The sequence below is a fragment of the Camelus dromedarius genome, chromosome 3 (assembly GCF_036321535.1).
Source record: "Camelus dromedarius isolate mCamDro1 chromosome 3, mCamDro1.pat, whole genome shotgun sequence".
NCBI lineage: Eukaryota > Metazoa > Chordata > Mammalia > Artiodactyla > Camelidae > Camelus > Camelus dromedarius.
The window spans coordinates 104,274,777-104,299,854 of NC_087438.1; the positions used below are offsets into that span (position 1 = coordinate 104,274,777).

The following is a 25,078-nucleotide window of genomic DNA, read 5'->3' on the forward strand; positions in this document are numbered from 1 at the left end:
ATTTTCAAGAGAAATCAGAGAGACTGAGTTCTAACAAGACTGCTGCTGGGCAGCTTCCTGAACAGGCAGCGACTGCTGACTGTGACAAAGTGTCTGCAGATTCAGGGGTTTCTCAATCTCAGTCAGAAATCACCCTGTCTCACATGTGGCACAGAATCAGGGAACAGCCTCAGTGAGGTGAACCATTTAAGGCAGGCTTTGCCCACCGAGATGCACGCAGCAGTCACGACCGTCCAGAGACGAGAGAGGACCTGCTCTCATGTTCTGTGCACTGCGTAAGCATCTCAGATCCTCATAAACTCCAAAAATGAATGAGACCAAATCTCCCCAAATCCAGGCAGAGTGGAGCGCTGAGAATCACACATAAGTTTATTTAGAAAAAGAGAAGAAATAGATTATGTTGTACATCTACAGTTACTGATCAAAACTCACACCTATTCTGTGTAGGACCATGCTGGGGATTTGCTAGGAATTCACGTGCAGTACGTATTCGCATCAAGCGCTAGAATCAAAACCCATCAATGAGTTTTGAAAAAATCTTGAGCCTGATAAGGAACTGGTAATAGAAATGGGTGTGGATTCGTTGGTGACTTTTGATTTGGGCAATGAATTGCAATGATGTTGAGTTTAACATAATTCTACATACTGTTTCTAAATCCTTAGTTTACTGAGTAGATGGCAAAAAGAAGAAAGGAAAATGCAGTCCTGCTATGAGTTTATTAACAGGATTAATTTTTCCTATGAGGATTTCCAGAAAGGGAGGACCATGGAAGGTTGATTTTATAGGGCATGATTCTTAAACTCTGAATTTACACAAATGCGTGAACAAATGAAACAAAATTTTTAAAAAATCTTCCTGGAGAGGAAGGCACACACACACACAAATTAAAACCTAACTGGTGAGAGATTAGGTTTGAGTGTGAAAACCAGACAGGAAATGAAGACGCCTACATTTTCCTGGATTGGGTTCCTACTGACAGCTATTAGCAGAATGAAACTGGAGAGAAGCCTAAAAATGAGATTAAGCAGCAAAGTTAACATGGAAGATCCTGGGGGTGCCCAGAAAGGTGGTATCCAGGGAGGAGTAGAGAACTGAGTGTAGGACCCTGATGGCAGATCCTCCCTCACATTCTTTGGGAAAGTAAGGAGGGGCAGAAATGCTGACTTGGAGCTGTGTGGTTGCCGAGAAGACATGGCACAGGGGAAAGAGTCTTGTACTAGAATCAGGGGATCCACCTCATGGAGTGGCCTTGGACCAGATACCCTTCCTCTCAGGGCCTCACACTTCCTCTATCGTTTGCAGTCTAGATCAGACGTTTTCAAAGAGATTTCCATGGAACCGTGAGGTGTGTGGTGGAAATGCAGGTACTTTTAAACCCTGTACTGCTTCTATTTAAGTTACTTTTAAAAAAATCTGTTCATTTATCATTTGCCTCATAAAATTACATTTCTGTGTGGAAAAGGTTCCATTTTTTAATTAAACAACCACAGCAGAGAGTTTGAAAACCACCGACCCAGATGCTTGTTCAGGGACTCCCCGGGTCTAACACCCAATGAGCCATTGTTCTCATCTCTGCCCTCTACTTAGAACGTGGTCAGTCTAATCAGACGTTTCACCGTAACTTGGAGAGAAGAGCACTTATCCCATTCAGAAAAGCTTCTGGATTGCATCTCATTGCGGTGCACATGTTTCAAATGCTGATGAAGCCTTGAAATACATGTCAGGTATAAGCATTTGAATTTTTACAACGGCATAAACTAAAATTGTAGACATCTATCTGAGAAGAAGAGGTGGTATTGGAAAATGCAAAGTATGAATGAGCGAGACATACCTTAAAAAAAAAACAGAAACAAATGCAATCAGCTACTGGGAGACCGTAAGATTTGAAACTGGAAGATGTGGTTTTGGTCAAGATCTCAATACATGTCTGCTGTGGGGAATTTTAAGTCTTCCAATCTGTGAGTTTGTTCTTTGTGAATTAATTCTATTTTTATGTTAACTCTGTCTTCTGGAGAGCTGATGTGAAGACCACATGAGATAAGAGAGGGGAATATGCTAAGTAATTGGAAATTACTGGGCCTGCGTTATTGAAAAAATATCGGTTATGTGGATAAACAGAAATCAGATACAGAAGCAGGGAATGTGTTAAACAGAATACCATGGTTACAGTCTTAAGAGGCATGAGACAGGAGGCCAAAATCTGGATTTTTATCATAAATATCCATGTTAGTTAATGAAGTAGTATACCCCAGTTTAAAAAAAAAAGTGTAGGCCTAGGATGCTGGGAAACTGGCTCTCCCAACTGTTAAGTGTGACTAAAGACAATACACTTGAAGCTTTCTGATTTTGTTGTTCTACCTGCAAAACAGCAACATTACTGCTCTTCATCCTTCATAAAGGTAATCATGTGACAGGTCTTCGGAGAATGCTGAAAAGTGCGCCCACACTCTAGAAAAGCGGGGTTCACAGGGCTGATTGTTAATTTTGTCTCCCACGGTACGTTGTAAAGACATGTCCTCGTGGCTTCTATGTTCTATGCATTTACTATAACCCTTAACACCCGTGATACGTGTCATTTGAATGTCTGCTTGCTCTTTACTACCCTATGATTTTATTTGTTTCTCAAATATAGTCATGCCATTATATTGCTCAACCATCAAAGGATTATTATGCAAAACATCTTTTGGTAGGTGAGTTTTAAGAGGTAATTGTTCCAACTGTCAGTAACTCAAGATAATAAGGAAGTTTTCCTTGACAAATACAATAAACTGCCCTAGCTTGGGTTAACGGCCAATCATCGAGAAGGTCAATTTTTAACGAGGACAGGACCCTGCCTTGTGTATATATGTGTGTATTTGGCGGACTGCTTTTTCTCGCTCTCTCTGAACTTCCTGCTCAGAGCAGTGTATCCCTACGGCCCTCCTTCATCATCACTATGAAGAGCATCACCGCTTGTGTCATCCTTGCTCTGGCAGCCACTACGTGGGCTGCCTCTCTACCTGGTGAGTTAGGAATTCTTTTCAGTACTCGTGGTTTTTTGTTAACTGTGACATACCCAGTACTCAGCAATTACAGAATGTTAAAGCCAAAAGAAAATGTAGAAGGCATCTGTTTGGATTGATCAGATTAACAAAGTGGGGGTGAGTGAGACCTTCAGGAAGAGGAAGAGAGACTGAGAAGAATAAAAGGATTGTGAGCTTTCTGCTCATTTCCTGATCACGATCTCTTAGGTTTCTGACTGGCCCTTTGGAAACTACCTGTGCTAGTTTGAGGCTATAACCCCAACCCTACTCTGGGCATGCCCACGGGATCTCCTGGGTACCTGTAAAAGCCCTTTCCCCCATTTTTAAAATCAGGACCACATACACTCTGACTTCACCCTGAGATGGCCCTGAGTAAAGAAGTGACCTCTCTTAGGTCTGGCCTGGACAAGGGACGTTGGGAAATGGGTTTTAGTTACTGTGAACAAGGAATTTAGCTTTGCATTTCTAACTGTGGAATTTACTCTTTTCCAATTCCGTCTCTCCAAATGCATCTTATTCCACACTCTTCGGGTGATCAAGCAATACGGCCAAAAGTGAGTACAACCTTTTCTGTGTGGTCTTCGTAAAAATGAAATTAGAGCTTGTGGGTAAATGAGCTGTGAAAGCACCTAAACTGGGGCGCAGGGGCTGAAATCATTCAGCAGGAGGTGAAGCTGCTCCTACTCTCCCTGTCCTGGTGCTGTCTCTTTTTTTCAAAGGGTGCAAAAGGAATCTCCTTGCAAAAGGGCAGTGAGGCTAAGTTAACTTTTACCTTTGGGTAGCATTTTAAATTTTTCTCAGTAGTTTTCACATTCATTATTCTACTGGACTCTCATTATAGCCCTAAAAAGTTGAATATTTGAACAAGATCTGATTTGGCTTCTAAAAAAATCACTCTGGCATCAGTGTGGAAGGTGATTTCAATCTCCAATAAGCACGGAGGCTGGGCGATAAACCGGCAGATACTGCAACCATGTAGGCAACACATAGTGAGGGTCTGAATAAAGAGGATGACAGTATGAGCAGGAGATGGCTAATTCAAAATTAGGTACCAAATAGAATCCCCAGATGTATCCTATTCATCAATTAAATGTGGAGAGTGAGTGAGACGGCCGTGAACTTGGGCTGAGCACTCCCTCGCTGTGACGGTATTCTCACCATCACAGATGAAGTAAATTGCAGAGGATGTGTACCCTGGCATGTGGGATTTCGGATTAAATGATCCCTCAAGGCTTTCTAGGATTTAACGTTTTGCAATTGTTTTTTCTCTTTTCCTTTCTTTGGACAGAGGATATTTCTGTGCCCCAAATATTCTGATTATACTGTATGCACCTTGGAGTACAATCCTCATTGTGGATCTGATGGAAGAGTATACGGCAACAAATGTTTGTTCTGCAGCGCCGTTGCGTAAGTGCTTAGTTTAACATTTTGTGTGTAGGAAGAGCCTCTCCTCCAGAACCAGAAGCCATCTTAGCTACCCAGTAAGCTAGATGCTGCCATAAAGCGTAAGAAGGAGATGGCTGACTGATAATGACATTTTACAAAAAGAGGTAAAAAGAAAGAGAGAAAAGGAGAGAAAAAGGAAATGGGTAACAAGGAGAAACTGAAGCTAGGGAAAGAGAGGCTTGATCAACATCATCATATGATTAAGTGGCAGCTACAAGAGAAATTTACAGACTTGTTGGCTCCTGGCACTGGCTTTTACCAGTTGACTGAGTTCCTTTTTTCCACAGTGCTGAAGCTCAGTGATTAACTGCTCACCTTTCATGGTGCATACGCATTTGGCTGGCTGGAACTAAGAATATGCAACTTTTAATTTAAGGTCTCTAAAGCTTTCCTTTTAAAAACATGATTTCTCTTGCAGGAGGAGCCGCGGCACGCTTTTTTTCGTAAAATATGGACCATGCAGAGTCTCCCCGGTGCCCAAGGGCCCTACATATGTTTTGGCAGAGTCCACATAGAGAACTGGTTTCCCTAGGACGGTTGTGGGGACAAATCCAGAGATCTGATTCTTCAATAAAAGATTTTCAGCAGAAAGTTGTCAGGGTTGTCTTTGTGGATACAATTCTTCTTTTCAAGAAATCATCGATGCTCATTTTCCTAAATGTATAAATCATACAGAAATATTTCCTCTATTTCTACTCACTTTGGGAGCTGGAGAGATTATACACACCTTGGTGAGAGAAGAGTCTGCTCATAGCCCCGATTTAAAAAAGACTCATTTAAAAAAAAATAAACATGGATCAAAGGGCGGCTCTAACCATTAGTATTATGTTACCTTTAGCTTCACTAATGAAAAGCAGAAAATCCAGAGTTGGAGAAAGACACAGTGAGAATCCCTAATACTACAAACGAATTGGAACAGGCCAGGAATAACATAATGCTTTAGGCTAATCACCCCCTTAAAGAGAACTCAGTCACATGCAGGCATCTGCAAAGGAAGGCATCTTGGTTTTCATTTTGGGGGAGAGTTTAAAAAAAAACAGACTCTAATTAAATGTTGAAATCACTAATAAGGCCTGAGGCAAAGTCAAGTTAGTTGGGAACAAATGAGGGTATACGTAGGACTGTCATGAGATAGAGATGTGACAACTTTCTGGGACTCCAGAGAGTACTGAGGTCCTAAATATAATGTGCAAAGATATTTACCTTGGAAAATAATTTTCTAATAGTGAGTTGGCAACTAGGGGCATAGTGATGCCCTACTAGTTCACGTGTTCAAAGCGCGATGGTTTTCATTTTTTAGCAAAGACTGGTTAAATGTTTGCCAGTTGTGCTGTAGAGATTTGTGTGTTTTTCCCTAACAGCATATATAGAAAGATCACTAGAGGTCAAGCAATGTGTTGTGTGGGGAGAGGCACTACAAATGGGCAAAAAGAGTCCCAGCCATTAAGGCATTTGTAGACCAGTCAAACAGACAGACTGAAAGAACTGATTACTAAACAATGCAAAAAGATTACACTCCAGAATTATTAAAAGTTCAGTAAGAATTGAAAGGAAGACTTGAGGTGTTAGTTACATGATAAGCTAGTGTATTAATCTCCTCAGGCTACCATAACAAAATACAGACCTTCCTCCACTTAGGACGGGGTTATATTTCGATACACTCATCATAAATTAAAAATATCATACACTAAAATTGCACCTAACCTACTGAACATCACAGCTCAGCCTCATCTACCTTAAATGTACCCAGAACACTTATATTAGCCTACGGTGGACAAAATCATCTAACACAAAGCCTGTTTTATAATAAAGTGTTGCACATATCATGCAATTTATTGAATACTGTAAAAGTGACCAACGGAATGGCTGTATGGGTACAGAATGGTGTCAGCGTATCAGCTGCTTACCCTCCTGATTGTGTGGCTGACCGGGAGCTGTGGCTCACTGCCCAGCACCACAAGACTATCGGATGCATATCGCTAGCCCAGGAAAAGATCAAAATTCAAAATTCAGTTTCTACAAAATGTCTATCACTATACAGCTGAAAATCTGTTAGTTGAACCCATCATAAGTAGGGAACTGTCTGTACCACAGACCAGGTGTCTTAAACAACAGTTTATGTTCTCACAGTTCTGCAGGCTGGGATGCCCAAGGTCAAGGCGCCAGAAGGTTTGGCGCCTGGTAAGAGCCCACTTCCAGGCTCACAGACTGTCTTCTTGCTGTGACCTCCTATGAAAGAAGGGGCAAGAGGCTGCTCTCCGGAATCCGTTTTCTAAGGGCATGAACTCCAATCCTGAGGGCTGTGCCTTCTTGACCTACTCAGCTCCTAAAAATCTCACCTCCTAATACCATCACATCGGGGATTAGGTTTCAACATATGACTTTGTGGGGGATACAAATATTCAGACAGTAACTCATAGGAGACTTCTAGGATGATGACCATCCCAGCTCATGACTGGAAGGATGGTTGTTGAACCTATATCAAATGATTTGCTTAACTACAAACAAACACAACAGTCTATATGTTGTAGAGTATATTATATATAATGTTTAAAAAATATATGTAATTATGCAATAAGTACATAATTTTGCCTTTTGAACCTACAAATTGAAAAGGTGAGTTTATTTACATAAACTCCATTTTTGTCTAACCAAATTTCCCCAGGAGAATATGCAAGTCTGGGTAATGCTGTCCTGTGGCTGCCACAAAACCCCTGAGAAGGGCAAGACTTCACCCTACAGCCCAGGGTGGGACTGATCATTTGTGTGGAGGCGTTTCTGTGATGGAGAAACAGCTTTTGGACCCTTAAGAAGGGCAGCTCAGTGTGTGCTGGAGAAGTAACTGGGTACAGAACAGGCTGACTGTGAAAGCTGTGTGGTTTGGGCAGTGGAGTTGAGGCTTTCCTTTCTGCTAGAGAACATGGAGCCTTAGATTAAATCCTGTGAAGGATTCTGACATCTCTGAAAGGTGAAAAGAATCTGCTTTGGACTAAAGTGAGGAAATGGTTTTGAAAACATTAGTTTGAGGTGACACTGGAACATACAAATTAAATTATTTCATAGCTAGGAATAGGCACCTGACACCCAGGGACAAAGCCCCAAGTTGCAGCTTTTGGAATTAAACCATGGGCACGGGAGATGGTGGGGAAGTCACAGACTAAGGGTTCTTTGAGAAATATGTGATCTCTTAGTCTTACCCACTCTGCTCTCCCAATATTAGTTCAACTGGAATTTGGGGGCGTTTGAGAAAGCTAAAAAAGTTTTAGCCTGTCTTCTTTCCTGTGTTTTACTTTTTTCTCTGTGTGCTTAGGATTAAATACCTTTGTATCTATTAAACAGAGCCTCATGGTGATAATACACACTTCCTTTTATCTTAGGATATTGTGCTTCACTTTTACCTAGTTGATATATTGGATTTGTATAATTAATTATTTGATTTCTCCATATTGATATGGATGAGAAACACAGGGGCTAAGATAAATAGCAAAACGTCACAAGATTCAGAAAACTCAAATATTAAAAATTGCTTCCTCAGGTCTTCCTGCTATGATTAATTATTTGTTGACTGGTATTCTCCTAACATGATCTCCATTAGGGTAAGGAAAATGCCAGTCTTCTTCACTGCTGTATTTCCAGTGCCTTAGACAAATCCTGACAAACCAGACTCCCAGACAGTAGAAGGCCTACGGGAACTCACTTAACCAGCGACGCCTTACTAATAAAATCTGTGACAAAGCAAAGTTGAAAAAAATGTAAATTATTTATTATCAGGTGGGAAGTAATTTCACTCTCATCATTGTCTTTGAATATTCACACAATGCAATGACTCTGTGACTCTGAGCCTATAAAGCCCATATCAGTGTTGAGGCAAAGAAAGGGCCAAAATAAATAGCTTTTCACTAGTGGCTAACCTGGATCAAGCAGTTTTCCAAGCTTAAACCTTAAACCCCCTAAGGAAGGTTTGATTACTCCACTGTGCAAACAGGAAAATTCTGTACACAGAGAATAAATTACCTTTCAAGTTGACAAAATATTATAATTAGGTCTTCTGCTTTTATGTCCAAAATCCTTTATAAAAAAAGGAGTGCCTCTACCTCTCTCAACTGGGGGACGAATGATTTACTCAAGAAGATGACAGGGTATTTTCAAACTGTTCCATGTTGTATTCCAAGTACAGAGCCATATGGATAAAAACCATTCTTTCATATTCTATGTGACCTAAGTCCTTTCTGGAAGTTTCCAGTAGGATTGTTTTTAGGCATTTTTTGAAATGAAATAATGAGATAAATTAACTGAGGTAAATAAAAATGTGTTCAGTCCAGCATTGTTAATTATAATGAAAATCCAAATCAACCTAAGTGAGCAATTATGGAAAAAATATTAATATAATAAAAATCCATATATGTGACAAAATATGACCTAGGCATCTAAATTCATGTTCTATGACTATTTAAAGATCAAGAAAATTTCACAGTACATTTCTAAGTGAAAAATGCAGAATACAACATATACTACAAAAACTTGATTGAATATGACAATAAGAACATGTATGTGTTCATCTGTGTGCATATATATATACACACACATATTTTTAAAAACTGGAACAATATAATTCATATGTTCAACAGTTATCGCTGGGTTTTGAGATTTCATGTCTTTTTTTCCCTAATATTTCTGAAGTGGGAGGAAAGGGGGCAGGGCACAACCATTGAAGGAATAACAGCAAACTGGTTAGAACCAAGATGGCAGAAGATTTGACTTCTAGTAGACCTTGAGCCTCATGGCACACCTGCAGGCAACATGACAGTTTCTAGGCTGACCATAAAAAGTCGAAAAGTGGGCAGGGGCCCGATTCATGGAAATCCTTACCTCTTCCCCAGAGTAGTTGGAATAATCCTCCTACCTATTAGCATATGAAATTACCGAGCCCATAAAACCTAACGACTCCATACCCTGTGGTTGCTGTCTCTCTCTTGCCTTCTGAGATGGTCTGCACTCTGTCTATGGAGTGTGTATCTACTTTTACTTTAAACTAAACACCCCACACCTCTCAACTTCTCTCCCTCTCACCTTTCTGAGGTGGCCCACCTCCTGCCTATGGAGTGTGTATCTCCTAAGCCATTTTCCTTTCTGAGTGAGCTAGACCCCCACTCTCTGAAATGTGCATCTCTCTACTTGGTTTCACTTCCCCGTGCCTTGCTCTTGAATTCTTTCCTGCACGAAGCAAGAACCTATTCTCTCACAACATTTCTGCTTTTCGAATTTTCTAGAGTAAACATGCATTTCCTTGATAGAAGAAGAATTGTCTTTTACAGAACATAAGATAGAGGCAGGAAGTTCAGCTGTCAGGAGGAAACCCAGCTATGATAACATATTTTCCCCGTTACAAAGCTGCAAAGACAAGGCTGAGCCCACTGTAAATGGCATCCCCGGACCTCATCTGTCATTGCAGCCTCCTCCCTTCCTCAGCTGTTTTCACATTGTGCAGTCTGGCCGAAGGCACTAATCATTGCTCTTTCCTACTGTGGTATGTTTCTTCTGCTACTGCCTCTTTGGATTGCTGTCCACAGCTGCCCTGGCAGCGACCCGTTCCCACCCCCCAGGTCTTGCACGCATCTCTATGCCCTCTTCCCCAGCACCTCCTGCTGAGTCTGACTCTGACTCACCCTAAACGTTCGGCACATTTGGCCTCCCAGGGCCTGCTCAGCCCAGCACACAATGCATCAGTGCCTTCTCTCTCCTACGCAGCTACTCGATCCCCTCTTGAGGCCCTTCCACGTGCTCCTTAAAGGAGAGGCACCAGCCACAAAGGAGGACATTACATCTCTCCTCCTTTCTGAGGTGGGTCAATGCGGGTACATGTTGTAGGGAGAGTGGGCATTTGGCACTACGCTCTAGTGCAGCTGGATCTTCCATGAGTGATGCTCCATTCCTGAAGGAATTCAGAGATGCCAGGAAGAGATGGGGGGGTGTTTAGCAAAAACATGGAGTCCAGGATTGTCTCAGGAGCAATCAGAGTAGACGGCTCTGGACATTGTGCCAAAAGCCCCCAGCCCCTCTAGAGAGCGGAGTACTCTGGAGACATTTCAGTGTCTCCGATTAACACCTATCACCATGACATGTTGGCAAAGGTTATGTAAATTACCTATCAACATACGCTACAGAGCAGAGGTAAGCGCCTATCGGACGTAGGGAGGACCAGGTCACTTCTGCAGGGTTAGGAAGATACGGAGGGTTCGATGTAGTCCTTGGTCAGGCCCTGGAACTGCCATGTACCATTCTCTAGGGTCAGAAAGGCTGCTACAAGGAAAGGCAACCACAGGGAAGGATTCACTGACCGACATTGCCCTTTCTGCATCTGGATGAAAAGAGCTTTGGAACTCCTGTGAGATGGCATGGACTTTTTTTTTTCTCTCCCTTGCATTCTCTCTGAATGCTCCAAGAGAGTCTAGCTTTCCAAGTCAGAAGATTCTCAGCACAGCCAAGTATGCCTGGAGTAACAGAAACCTTTGTCTTAATCTCAAAAGGCAATCTCTGCTTCATGACCAAATGCAGCCCTGCTTCCTCTATTGAGAAGCTCTGGTCTAGAAGCCCCCAGCAGCCTCATCATTTCCCTTGTAACCCCTCAAACAAAAAATTTTTGAGAAAAAAATAAAATAACTCCATATTAAAATAATACAATTATTCCCAAAGAGCAATCTCTGATTTTCTTCTATCTTCTAAGTAGTCACAGATCTGTCATTGAGATCTACACTTTTATTTACGACTAGCCAAGGTTTAACTTTTCCTGAGCATTTGTTCTTAGGGAAGGAGGATACAAGGGGCAGGCTAGAGATGGGTATTCACTTCAAAAGTGGTCTAATCTCCTGATTACCTCCTCTTTGGTGACTGGATCAGAAGGCAACACCCTGAAGCAATAGCTCAGAGCATCATTCTAAGGACATGCCAGGAGGAAAAATGGCCAAATCCTTCCCAGCACTCTGCTCACTTTTTTTCTTTATCCTGACACATTCGGTGTTATCATCTGGTGAGTAATGTGGCTGTTGGTAGGCATGGAAGGTTGATCAGTGAGCTCTGACATTATAATCTGAAAGAGAATGCTTTGAAATTCTTATCTATATACTTTCTAATTTATTTAAGTGTAACACTTTAGTATATTTATTTATCTGCATTTATACAGAGAGACAATGCAGTGTGATCAAAAAAAAGGGGGAGGGTTCTGGGCCAATGGGCAGGGGCCTTAGTTTCCCATCTGTCAATGCAGATAATAAGACCTAACTCATGGGGACGAGTGGGCTTTGGTGATTTAGTGAGTAACTTGTGAAAGTGACTGGCAATATGCCTCCACTCTAGTGTATCTCAAAAATTCAGAACTTAAAAAAATGCTTTGCCATATATGAGTGGGTTACTATCTTTTGCATCCTTGTTTTAGAGAAGTCATGTAGGGGAGTTATAAGGAGACCAAGCTTCAAGAACTGAAGAACTTGGTTTTTTTCCATATCTGCCATGAATTCTTGGGCATTTCATAAAATATGGAGACTGGGTTAAAAGATCTCTTGCAAGTTCCAGCATTTCTTAATTTCTTTCATACACTGGCTGCTGGTTCTGAATCCTCTCGAGCCCAGGCTAATTACTGTTAGTCAAAAAATTTTTGGTACACAGGACAGGCAACATTTATGAAAACAATGATGCATCTAGATAGTTCTCTGCTGATTATCTACCAGGAGTAAAAGAGTTATTCCACATTTGGAAAAAATGAATGAATATATATATATATATATATATATAAATGAAACCATGTTTTCAATTATTACAAGCTTTCTCATTAGCACATTGGAACTCTTTTCTTTTGCCAACAGATTAAGCTATGATTTCCCAGATAACAGATTCTGTAACTATTTTCATTTGTTATGGTTTCAGGCCCTCGACACTGGTGGCCACCAAATGGAATTATTAAGGTAATCTTTCTCTAGATTTCCCAGAAATGAGATTCCAACCTCAGCTGTCTTTGGAATTGCTATTTTAGAATCTTACTGGGAGAAGGTCATATGTGATATTCATCAAGGTGCACTCACAAGAATGTGGCAGGTACCCTGCAGGTACAGAAGCCCAGAGTAGCGTAATCCTAACTGGGACCCAGGCTGAGATTTGGTCACTGGTAAACCAGGGAACCCTCCGTAGTGCCTAGAAAATGTTTATGGACACTGACAGTTGCCAGGGGGCAGGGCAGGTTTTTAAGGGCCCACAGACTTGGGTATAATAACATGGTTCCTGCTCTCAAGGGGCTGACAGTTTGGTGGAAAGAATGCTCCTAACTACCCTGAGACATGAAGAGAATGCCTACGTGAGTTGTTAATGGCAGCCACATCCTATGAGATACCGTTTGAGGATGTCAAGGAATAGGGTATCTCTGAAGAGAGCCTCAAATTCTATTCGTAACTTGTGTGAGGGCAAAGTGAAAAAGACACTTTTTTCCTTTTCACCTACCCCTCTGATCACGGAATATACTGTGAGGTCAATTATATGTTTGATAAATGAGGGAAAAGGTGAATGAAAGACTGTTTTGGTTTTTTGATGTGGATCTGCATCACTGTACTTCACTTTAGGAGTATTTGCATTTTAAGCTTTTGTCTCATTAGTACATTTTATTTCTTAAAAAAATATATTCATGAGTTGACTGGTGAGAAAGGTGTTTTGAGGGCCTTGAAGGCACCCACAGATCAGAGCGTAGAATCTAGTCAGAGGCTACAGCTCCAGCAAAACAACCTGTAGAATCTGTCCAGGATTTATACTCTGGAGTTTTCCTCTTCAGACTCATTCTTAGTTATTTTCTCCAAGAAATACTTATCACCTGTACTGTGCCCTAGGATACAATGTTGAGGAAAACATAGTCCCTTCTCTCACGAAGCTTAATAGCCAGAATAAAGGAAGAGAGCCCCTTATTTATGGTAAACTCTATAAAGAAAAGCAGGCTGGTACAGCAGAGAGTATCGATTGAAAGTAGAGACACTACTGTCGGCAGTGTGATCAGTGAAGGCTTCTTGGGCACGGGGACATCTAAGTGAGACGTGAAGGGTGAAAAGGAGCCATCCGGGTGGCGAACAGGGAGGAACATTCACCTACTTGCATCACTGACTGAAGGCCTGTGTGACTGGAACACCGAGATGGGGGGAGAGAGGGGTGCAGCTGACGTTACAGCGACACAGCACATGAATGTGTATCCTAGCCACCTGGTGAATATACATCCCACTCTAAAGAGGGAAAAAAGGCTGTATTTATAGACGATACTACCTAACATTATTATTATTTGATTACTCAATATTCATCTACTTTGAACTATTTATATCTTACTCACTTTGCTGATACTCACAGGGCAATGACTAAGTGCCGATACATGTGTTGGCTGGTCTGATCAGACACAGACTTTATCCTTGTGGACTTATAATCCTTCAGGGTATAGAATTAGTCAAATAATTATACAAATGCTTTATGACCTACTGATTAGAAGTATAAAAAGAAAGAATGGAAAGTTGGGGCTGTATTTTGAGAAGTACCTCTGAGAAAGTGGGTTATAATCTGAAGGCAGTATTGAGTCTAAGTTCAGGAAAAAGAGAAAACATTTGATGGGAGTAGTCATGACAAACCAGAAGACCCTGAGATGGAGGAGGCATGGAGCATCTGAAGGGGGAAAAAAAACTATAAAATGCAAAGAGCAAGGTGGTAAAGGCAAGGTTGTAAAAATTGGTAGGGTACAGACCACATAGGGCCTTTTTGCCCATACTAAGAGCAAATTTTTTTAATGTGCAGTAAAATGCATTTAAAGGAGCTTAATTACATGAATAAAATGATTGAATTGATGATTATAGAAAACAGCAGCCACAAAGGAACAGACGAAGGAGGGATTCATTGGGTGACAGACGGACAGGAGGCAAATAAATGGTGGTGGTGTCGGATAAGGGAAGAAGAAAGAAGAGTTTCTCAGTTCAGATATGATCTCTCTTTCTCTAAATACTCAGCCCAAACTCTTTCCAACCTTCTGTCAGAGGTACTTTATCCACCTTATGGTACTACTCATAGAGCCCCGGAGACGGCCGTCCTCAAGCTCAGTCATCCCAGAGTCACTGCTTCCGAGCCATCCCTGGTCCCAGCACAGCAAGCTGTGGGTTCTAGACGTGGGTTCTAGCCCCTGCTGAGACAGCCCCTTTTCTTTGTTTTCAGTTTTCTCTACAAAATCAGGGAGTCATTCTAAATGCTCTTACATTTCACAACTTCAAGGTAAGAGCCTGGAGGCTCTATGAGTAGATAAGATGTGACAAATATTTTAAGTTAAGGCACACAGATTTCAGTGAAGCTTCTTTTCCAATTCTGGGGTTTCAGTCTCCTTACCTGAGTTGCTACAGAAAATCTCTAAGACTAACTCCAAGTCTAATAGTCTGGGAATGAAGGAAATTGAGAGAGAAGGAAGCCACATTCCCCGAATCCATCCTGTTTACGCGCTCTTCCTTTTCCCACGACAGCACAGCAGGCCTCCTTTCTCTACTCTCATCAGGAGGTCCTGACACCGAGGGCATCACGCTGTGAGCAGATGGGACTCACACAGGTTCTGGTTCCCTTGCTTTGTGGAGGGGGAGCTAGAGAGCTTTTGTCAGACTGGGATATGATCCCATATTTAGATTTTCCTAATACAGTCCGGAGGCGTCTGTGAGTGTGATTCTAATCGGATCACTCTTCGCAACTCAATTTCAGGTGAAATGTCCATATAAGAAAGTAGACTTGAGTTGGTTCAGAGGAACAGCGAACCCCTGCCCCGGCGTGTATCAACCCATCTGTGGCACCAATTTTGTAACCTATGAAAACCCTTGCATGCTGTGTGTTGAGAGCTTGTGAGTACTGTTGGGGGAAAAGAAGAGAAATACGAAAAAGCTTAGTCCATGGCAATTACCATCTATCTTTTCTACCAAGTACATCAGCCTTGAAGCCAGGAATTGGCTCCAGCTCACTCAGATAACAATCAGCCCGCACTCAGGAGAACACGTAATAACACAAAGGCCACTGGAGGAGAAAGCAGGCTGGCTGTACTCAGTGGTGTCTGTCGGGCCCTTTCTTCTCTCTCAGTCCTCACATTCCCATGTGCCAACTGAGGATGTTTTACTTGAGGCTTCAAATACCCCTTGAGTCCTTGAAATTCTTTGATTTTAAGACAAACTGCAGTTTTGCCTTCTCTCAGGCATCTTTAACCTCTTATGTGTCTGAAACTCTGAGCTAGGATAAAGTGACTACAAAGTGTGGGTCCTTTAGCTAAGAGTCAGTGTTTAGTTTTGGGATTGACATGACATGATTATCAGTGATTAGACCCTCAGCTTTCACAAAACTGTGGCTGCAGGGTTGACTCGAGATCCCTGCAGTTCCCAAGGAGAAAAATCTCTCCCTATGGCATCAGACAGGAGCCCCTCTACCCGATGAGCACTTTGTAATTTTTTACAAAGAGCAATGACAGGAATGTGTAAACCTCGAGCTGTCCCCACTAGTGAGGAATTCAGCCAAAGTGTCAGAGTGCTGACATAACATGATGAAGATTGATAAGCCTCACCTATCACAAGCTCAGATCTCATTAAATAACTTATTTTCAAAGAGACTGTAGTAGGGGTCATAGGATCCTCAGTGGCATCTTAGAATCACAGAAGGAGGACAGGGTAGAAAAGCCAGTACCCTGGCTTCTGTCTGCAGTCAGTTCCCTTCGTGCTCTTATTTCCTCAAATATAAAATAAGGGTGATAAGATAATTTTAAAAGTATTTCTGGAGCTCTGACATTTTATTAATGAAATATTTACTCCGATTCTTCCTTTAGGAAATCTCAGGGGAAAATTAGGTTTCTACATGATGGAAAATGTTAGCTGAGTGGACTCAGATGTAAAAGAAGAGCCTTCGCTTCTTTCCACCAAGAAAATCCTTCTCTGCAACTCAGCCCTCCTTGCATTGTTCTCAGTGACAGAGAGCTGCCCTGCTGAGCTTGTATCAGACAGCCCAAGAGTCCTTCTTTACCTCTCCCCTCGCTGATTCACTGCCTTCCATATTCTCCCTAATAAATAAACTTTTCTGCAAGTCTCACTTAACGTGGGTCTCAGATCTGTGTCTCAAGTCTTGGAAGTAGAACAAAACGAACATTTGAGCGAAAGCTCAAAGACAAACATGGGGCTTAATCAGGTCACTGGGACAGTAAACTGTGGAGCAATCTATGTAAAGGCTCCAGGTTGTCTTCCAAGGAACACAACAGAAATTTCTGCCTTATTCCTCTGGAATTTTTTTAAAACATCAATTAATAGGAATTATGGAGCTTTGTGCTCTTCCTGGCCATTCCTATTGCTCACTTTCCACAATTCCTCATTAAACAACTTCACTTTTATACTCAGCCTTGAAGCAGAGGCATTTATGCATGTCTGGCTTAGATGAGAAGGGCCCCATATTTTCACCAGCCCCACTTTTCTCTATAGAAGGAGGTCTATATCAGCGGTATCCATGAATGTCCCATTGGTCACTAGTCTTTCTCTTAAGTTCTTTTGACACATTTTAACCTCTGAAACATATAGGGACATGTTTTTCTTTGGGTTATATTCTCTTTCATATATATATATATATATATACACACACACACACACACATATATATATGAAATATATATTCACACACTCATTTTATATGGAAAGAAGACTAATATACACTAACATGCTCTCTCTCCCTCAGCAGTTTGCTCCCAATTGGCAAAGAGTATCTCTTTTGCCTCTGAATAGACTGTAAGACTATGGTCAGATTGTTTATACGTTCTGTTGGCTCTCTGAGCTTAACTACCATGATCATTAGAGAGAAGACACGTGGCTCCAACAGAAAGGAAACAGTCACTTTTGGTCTGTCATTGTTAGAATATGAAAAGCAAATAGCTCTGGGGACAATGAGATATTCTCTACTCTACAGCAGGCCCGGTTCCATCACTCTGAGTGATGGGCCACACAGGAGCAGGCAAACCTCCAAGGAAGTTTGTTTTCCAACAACGCTGCTTTGACTTCATGTTCACAAATCTTTTTTTCTGCAGTAATCACTCTGCCATTAATGCCATTCAGTAGATTTTTCATATCAAACATTTTAATTTTCATCTCTACAAGTGTGATTTATATCGTCCATATTTCTAGCTTTTTAAACATCTAGAATATAGTTACGATAACTAACTTTATGACTTTATCTGCTAATTAAAGTATCTGTGTCCATTTTAGGTTGGATGCTTCTCTTCTCATTATAGATTATATTTTTATGAATTTTACCTTGTTTGGTTCTAAATATTTTTTATTTCTAGAATTACTCTTCAGCTTTCTTCTGAGTTATAGCACAATTACTTGGAAACAATGGGATCCTCTGGAACTTCGCTTCTAAGAGTCAGGTGGGATCAGTACAGTATTCACTAAGTGGGCCAATTACTCCTCATTCCCTGAAGCAAGAGTCTTCTGAATACTCTACTCAGCGCACCAGGGGTGATAACGTTTTTCTAGTCTGGCTAATAGGAACAAGCACCATGACCAGCTCTACGCAAGAGCTGGGCTCTGTTATCTCTAATCCTCTCTGCGGTTCTTTCTTACCTTGGGCAGTTTCCTCACACACAAGCACTAATCAGTAATCTGCTGAGCTCTCCAATGCTCTGCAATGCTGTGGTCCTGCAAACTATAGTCACCTTGGTCCCTTTGCTCTCAGCTCTCAGTCAATTCAGGGCAACCACTTGCTCCATCTGGATTCCTCTTTCCTATTCCTAGAATCTCTTCCAAGGCAGAAACCAAAGCCAATCACAGAGCTCACCGTATTTGTTTCTCATCTCTCAGGAATCAGCACCCTTCATTGCCTGATGTCATGTCATTCTTTATTTTGTCTGATTTTTTGTCTTTTCAGCTAGGAAGTATATCTAGTTTCTCTTACTCCATATTATCTGAAAGTAGAAGTCAGCTTTATCTTTATCATGTCATCGTACCTATGCTTACCTCTGATACCTTCTGAAGTCTAGACTAGAGTACAATGCCATTATCTTACTTTTTCTAAGAATTGCAAAGGATAAGATTGTGCTCTGTAACAATTTTTTTCTAGGGGGTAATAACACATTTACTTAAATTTGCTATACACAATAGTGAAAAGAACTTTCATAATAATATTTTTTCCTGTCATTTGATAGTAGACATTTTCAAAAAAGGAAGGGAGGTCATGTGCAAGACTTCCTTCTTCAGTGCAACCCCTAAAAGCTGCTCATTTGCACACATATCCTCCCACTGCCAAGAAAGGAGCTGCCCCCTTAGCATTCCTGGCTCTGACAACCACTGCCTCTGCTTTCTCTCTCTTGCTCTCCCTCTCTGGTAGATGTTTTGAATTTTGAAATCCATGTATGTATTTCCCTCTGTTTTTTACCCCTCTAATTATTGCTCAGTCCCAGGGCTTTGTCACAGCCACCTTCTCTCTACCCATCCCACTTCCTCTGCTTGATCATCCTACTCACAACTGTAACTACTCTATTACCTCTCTACCTACAACTCACAAATTCACATCATGGGACTGTACCCATCTTTTTAGTATCAGATACCAAACATATTAATTTAATTGGCTCACGGAATTTTAAAAATCAATCTGTCCAATATGAGTTCTATTTTATGGGGGAGGGTATAGCACAAGCAGAAGAGCACATGCTTAGCATGCACAAGGTCCTGGGTTCACTCCCCAGTGCCTTCTCTAAAAATAAATAAATCTAATTACCTCTCCCTACCAAAAAAAAATAATAATGAGTTCTATTTTCTTTCTTTCTGAATGTGCTCCTCTATGTGTTTTGAGTTAATGAAAGTTAGTCACTACTCTTGAGCCCTTTCTCACTCAAACTCAATTTCAATATATCATTTCTATATATTTCTTATTTCAAGTATAAATTAAACCCATAAGCATGTGCTTAATCCAAGTCTTCATCGCGTTTCAGTGGGTTATTTTTATAGTCTTATTAACTATTACTTCAGCCTCCATTCTCTCCTCCCAGCCATCATTCTGCCTCCATTCTATAATGATTTAAATATGAGCTGTTTTAAAAAGAATTCTCTTTTGTGTGTTATGATACAAACATTTTAGTGTGTCATCTGCTACAGGCACTCTCAAGCCCAACTTCAACCACAATAGCTCTTGAAGGACTTTCAACAAACCCTATTTCCCCACAAGGTGGCAGTAAAGTGCTGCTGTTTAAACCAGTAACTTTGACTAGCACTATGGTCAACTCACTGCATACCGATGATGTGATTTGGGGCAAGTTGCTAATGCTCTGTGAGCTACATATTTCTCAACACTTAAAGTGGTGATAATAATAGCATATACTTGATTTTGAGGAGAGGTAAAACTCCAAAAAGTTTAAATAGGGATGCTCAGATGAGTAACAAATGGGGGCAAAATCCTAGGCAGAAGCAAGAGGGCCATCCTTTGTCTGCTTACAAATGCCCATGTCTAAACCCAAGTAAGGGGGAGAGCTTGAGATGAAGAGAGCTGGCAGCAATTTCTGATGTTATTTTTCTATTTTCCCTCTTCCCAGGAAGGTGAGATCTCCTAACCCAGTCCATGCTGAGCTCTTATTTAGGTTTCACATTGGACAAGAGACTTGAGAAATGTTTCTTTCTAATGAACTAAACGTTACTCTTATAATTCTATGAAGTCCTTTCTTTTTCTCCTGATTAGATCCTTTTTACCCAAAGAAAGTTAATCAACTCCAAGACCCAAACTGTTAACCATACATTTTCCAAACAAAAATTAGGAATTACTTGGAGTGTGGATCTGTGTAGGCAGCCAGCATTAGCAGCAGGCTCACTGTTATCTAAACTATCTTGCAAAAAATAAAACAACCTAAGCTGTAGATAATTTTCTTCAATTTAAATTTAAAATTTTTAATATTATTTTCCTCTAGAATAGTAATATATACTCTTCAAGAAGAACTTAAAAATTACGGATAAGCAAATTTTAATTAAAAGAATAATATTAGGCAAACTATTACAACTAGGACTTACTGTAGTTAATCTTAGGTGAACACCTTTCCTGAACTCTTCCTCTTTCTCTGTCTCCTAGTGACTAAGTGTATAGATCGAGTGCAATGGAAATAATATCATAAAAACAGGATCACACTATACGTGCTACTTTTGAAATGACACTTTGCTGAAAACAAGGTCAATATGCAAAAGAAGAGATTATATTCTAGATGTGTGGATAATAGAAAATAAAACATTTAAAAGGTATTTCCCAGAATATCAAAAATAGCAAATGTATAAGGAAAAACAACTCTAAAAAAGGCGTGTATGATCTCTATCCTGAATATTACAAGACATTAATCAAAGATTTTTTTTTAAAAAAAAACTCTAAATAAAATGGAAGTATATACTCATTCATCAAACAATTCAATACTGTTTGATGAGGTACATTCACCTCTGTTTTATAGATTCAATATAATATTACTCAAACAGGTAACCTTTTTTTGAGAGAATAACAATGTGATTTTCAAATCTGCATGAAATGTAATAGGAATAAAGAGTAGACAACATAATCTTGAGGAAAAATGAAGATGGAGGGCTTACACTACCAGGTAACAAGACTTATTGTCAACTAATAACAATTTTAAAAAATACACTGATGCAAAGATAGACAAAGAGACCACTGAGATGAAATTTAGAGTCCAGAAACAGACCCACACATATACAATCTATGTGATTAATGACAAAAGACACTGCAAAATCATGAAAGAGAATATCCTTTCATGTACACATGGGATATGCACATGGGAGAATATGAATATTGACTCTTCTTTAATTTAAATTGATACTAAAAATAATTCAAAAATCTTTTGAAAGGAAATATATCTTCATTAACTTAGTGTATGAAAATATTGTTCAAATTGGCAAAAAATCCCACCAAGCATAAGTAAAACTATGGTGAACCGTGAAATATTAAAATTAAGAACATCAGTTCATAAAAATACACCATTAGTAGAGTAAAAAGTAAGCCACCAACTAGGAGAAAATGTTTCCAACACATATCCAACAAGTGGCTCATACCAGAAATAGATGCTGTGAAGTTTGAGATTAAATAAGGAGAGCTCAGCTAGACAGAATATATCCTTTGTCAGAAGAATCTGGCTGTCTCTGCTTTCTCTCCTTTTAAATTGTCATGAACAGTAATATATCTTAAGCACATGGAAAGAATAGCTTAGTGATTCATTTATTCCCCCATTTTGGTTTGGAACTTCCATCAGAGAGGACTAAATCTAACTTTTGAATTCACTTCTTTCAACCTTCATTTCATGGTGTCTCTTTTCATTCTTTAAGTCTCCAAGCTATCAGAAGAGGAAAACAATAAAAATGCCCTCTTCCTAGTCTTCAAATAGTCTTACTTGTGAAAAACTTTCATAGTTTTGTAATCTCATTATTTTTCCATCTGAGGGTACATTTCAGGTTAGAAGTTAAGTTTTGACATATCAGATTTTTCCCCCCATTTTCAAATTTTGCAATGTACTTTACAACCTGGACCCCATGTATTTTTTTGATACTGACAAAAAATTTTGACACTCTTTTCATTTTGTTTAAATTTAGAAGAAGGCAATTCTATGGTCTGATTTCACTCTGCCATCGTTCTTTGGTGATCTACTGCTAAACAGCAAATACTCCAAAACTGAGTGGCTTAAAGCAATTATAACAATTTGTTATTTTCACAATATGGGGGGTTGACTAATTCTGCTTCACATGGGGTCAGCTGGAGTGCTGATGAGGGTGGAAGTTTCAAAACAGCCTTACTCACAGAGCTGCAGTTGGTACCTCCTGGTAACATGAAGCTCAGTGGTACTGTCACCTGGGAGTATCTGTTCTTTTCTATTCAGCCTCTCTGCCATAAATAATATTAACTCAATTTCAACATAATTTCTAGCTAGCTGGAAAGGCTGTCCTGTGCCCTGAGCTTTTCATCTACATTCTTGAAAAGTGGATAATTCTTTTGGTTTACTTCTCCCTTCCCTAATCTTATTGACAGTTAAAAGAACCACATGGCAGACAAAGCAGACTTCAGAACAAGAAGTATTACCAGGGATAAACAGGAACATTACATAATGATAAAGGGATAAACGCAATTACAGATGCGTTTTTACCTAATAACAATCCTAGATGTATATTAATCTAATAACAGATCATCAAAATATGTTAAGCAAAAATCAACAGAACTCTAAGAATTTTTTAAATTAACAAATATAACTGGAGATGTTAACACTTCCCTGAGTAATTGATAGAACAAGTGGGCAGAAGATCTGAACATCACCACCAGATAAATCATCCTAGTTGACATTTATAGAGCACTTCACCCAACAATAGCAGATTACATAATTTTTTTTTCAATTACACATATACACCAAGATAGACCATACCATGGGACATAAAACTAATCTTAAAAAATTTAAAAGAAATCACACAATGTATGTTCTCTGACCAAGAAAAAATTAAATTAGACGTCTACAATTGAAAAATATCTCAAAAAATCCACAATTATTTGAAAGTTAAACAACACATGGTTTCTAAATAACTCATGAGTTACTGAGGAAGACTCAAGCAATTTTTAGTGGAATGAAATATGAAAACATTCTATCAAAACTTATGGGCTGCACCAAAGTACTGCTTAGAGGGACATGCATAGCATTTAATGGTGTAAGTAAAGAAATATATCAATCAGTAGTCTAAGTTTCCCATTTAAATAAAAAGGAAACAAAAAGTAAATACAATCTAAAGCAAGAAGAATGAAGGTAATACCAAAAATCAGTGAAACTGAAAGGATAAAAACAATAGCTAAAATCAATGAAACCAAAAGTCATTTCTTTTAAAATGGTTGCCCAAAAAGTGGGGATGTAGAGTAAAAATAACCAATATCAGAAATAGTAGAGGAAATTCACAGATACTAGTTGTATAATAAGAGAATATGATGAATGGAATCCATGCACATGAATTTAAGGGTTTAGATGAAATAGATCATGTTCTGAAAGTCACAAATTATCAAACCACTCAAGAAGAAACAAATGATGTGAATAGTCCTATCCAGTTAAAATTTTTTTCAATAAATATAGATTACCAGGTCCAGATGGGTCAACAATAAATGATTCAATGTAGATAAGCAAAAACAATGAATTTCAATCTGTAGCTTACACCATATTCAAATGTTAATTCAAAATGGATCCTAGAACTAAGATCTAAAACTAGAAAATTTTAGAAGATATTTTGTGACCTTAGATTAGCCAAAAGTCTTAGATATGACACCAAAAGCATTATCCATAAAATAACTATTTCTAACATGGACTTCATCAAATTAAAATTTTTTTTTCCAAAAACACTTGTGAGAAAGAGAAGACAAATTAGAGAAAGTATTTACAAAGACCATATTGAATGAAAGAATGGAATTTAGCACAGATAACACTCCCAAAACTTAATAAGAAGAAAACTAACAACCAAATATAAATGTGCAAAATATTTGAATAGACACATCAAAGCATATATATATATGGATGGTAAATAAGTCATACAAAAATGAATATTTGCAAATCAAAGGGATGGATCTAAAAATTATTGTATGTGAAAGAAGCCTGTGAAAAGAAAAGGGCATCCCATATGATTCCATTTATATCAATCAAAAAATTACAAACTAACTTATAGCCACAGAAGCCGTATCAGTGGTAGAAGCTTTGGGGATGGTGGAGGATATGTTTATTATCTTGATGTTTGGTTTTTATGGGCAGACACAAATATCAAATTGTCAAACTGCACACTATCAATGTGTGTGGTTTATTGCAGGTCAATTTTACCTCAATAAAACTTTTAAGAAAAAAATTAAAAGACCCACCCTTCTCATCAAATCAAAACCATAATGAGATATTACCTTACACCTGTTCATCTTGTGATGATGGCTATTATCTAAAAAGTAAATGATAACAAGTGTTGGTAAAAATATGGAGGAATGGGGACACTTGTACAGCATTGGTGGGAATGTAAACTGGTAGAGCCATTATCCAAAAATATATTGAAGTTCCTCAAAAAACTAAAAATAGAACTACCATATGGTCCATCAATCCCTCTTCTGAGTGTATCAAAGGAAATGAAATCAATACCTTGAAGAAAAATCAGCACCTGCCATATTCATCGCAACATTATTCACAATGGTCAAGACATGTAAACTCAGTGTCCACTGACAGATGAATGGATAAAGAAATTGTAACTACACACACACACGCACACACACAAATATACAATGGAATATTATTCAGCCTTAAAAAGAAGGAAACCCTGTCATTTGCAACTACATGAATGAACCTGGAAGACATTATGATAAATGAAATAAGCCGGACACAGAGAGACAGATACTGTATGATCCCACTTATATGTGGAATCTAAAAAAAGCAAATACACAGAAGCACAGAGTAGAAAGGTGGTTACCAGGGGTGGAGAGGTGGGGGAGATGGAAAGATGTTGGTCAAAGGGTACAGCATTGCAGTTATGCAGGATGAGTAAGACTAGAGACCTAAGCACAGCATGGTGACTAT

At 39.4% G+C, this 25,078-nt stretch overlaps 3 protein-coding genes across 3 annotated transcripts in view; 2 read left to right on the top strand and 1 right to left on the bottom strand.

The window, feature by feature from the left end:
• LOC105097008 (uncharacterized) overlaps positions 1–25,078 on the bottom strand; it is a 269,473-nt gene that overhangs the window by 50,982 nt on the left and 193,413 nt on the right. The gene's annotated exons all lie outside the window — the stretch shown is intronic.
• Positions 2,804–5,185, top strand: LOC105097006 (serine protease inhibitor Kazal-type 9-like). Its single transcript, XM_010989460.3, has 4 exons — positions 2,804–3,003; positions 3,565–3,578; positions 4,313–4,431; positions 4,889–5,185. The coding sequence occupies exons 1-4, from the start codon at positions 2,847–2,849 to the stop codon at positions 4,983–4,985; spliced, it is 387 nt and encodes a 128-aa protein (XP_010987762.2). The 5' UTR covers positions 2,804–2,846; the 3' UTR covers positions 4,986–5,185.
• On the top strand, positions 10,006–16,758 carry SPINK14 (serine peptidase inhibitor Kazal type 14 (putative)). The gene is made up of 5 exons (XM_031449300.2): positions 10,006–10,311; positions 11,368–11,497; positions 12,391–12,428; positions 15,217–15,353; positions 16,319–16,758. The coding sequence occupies exons 2-5, from the start codon at positions 11,413–11,415 to the stop codon at positions 16,362–16,364; spliced, it is 306 nt and encodes a 101-aa protein (XP_031305160.2). The 5' UTR covers positions 10,006–10,311; positions 11,368–11,412; the 3' UTR covers positions 16,365–16,758.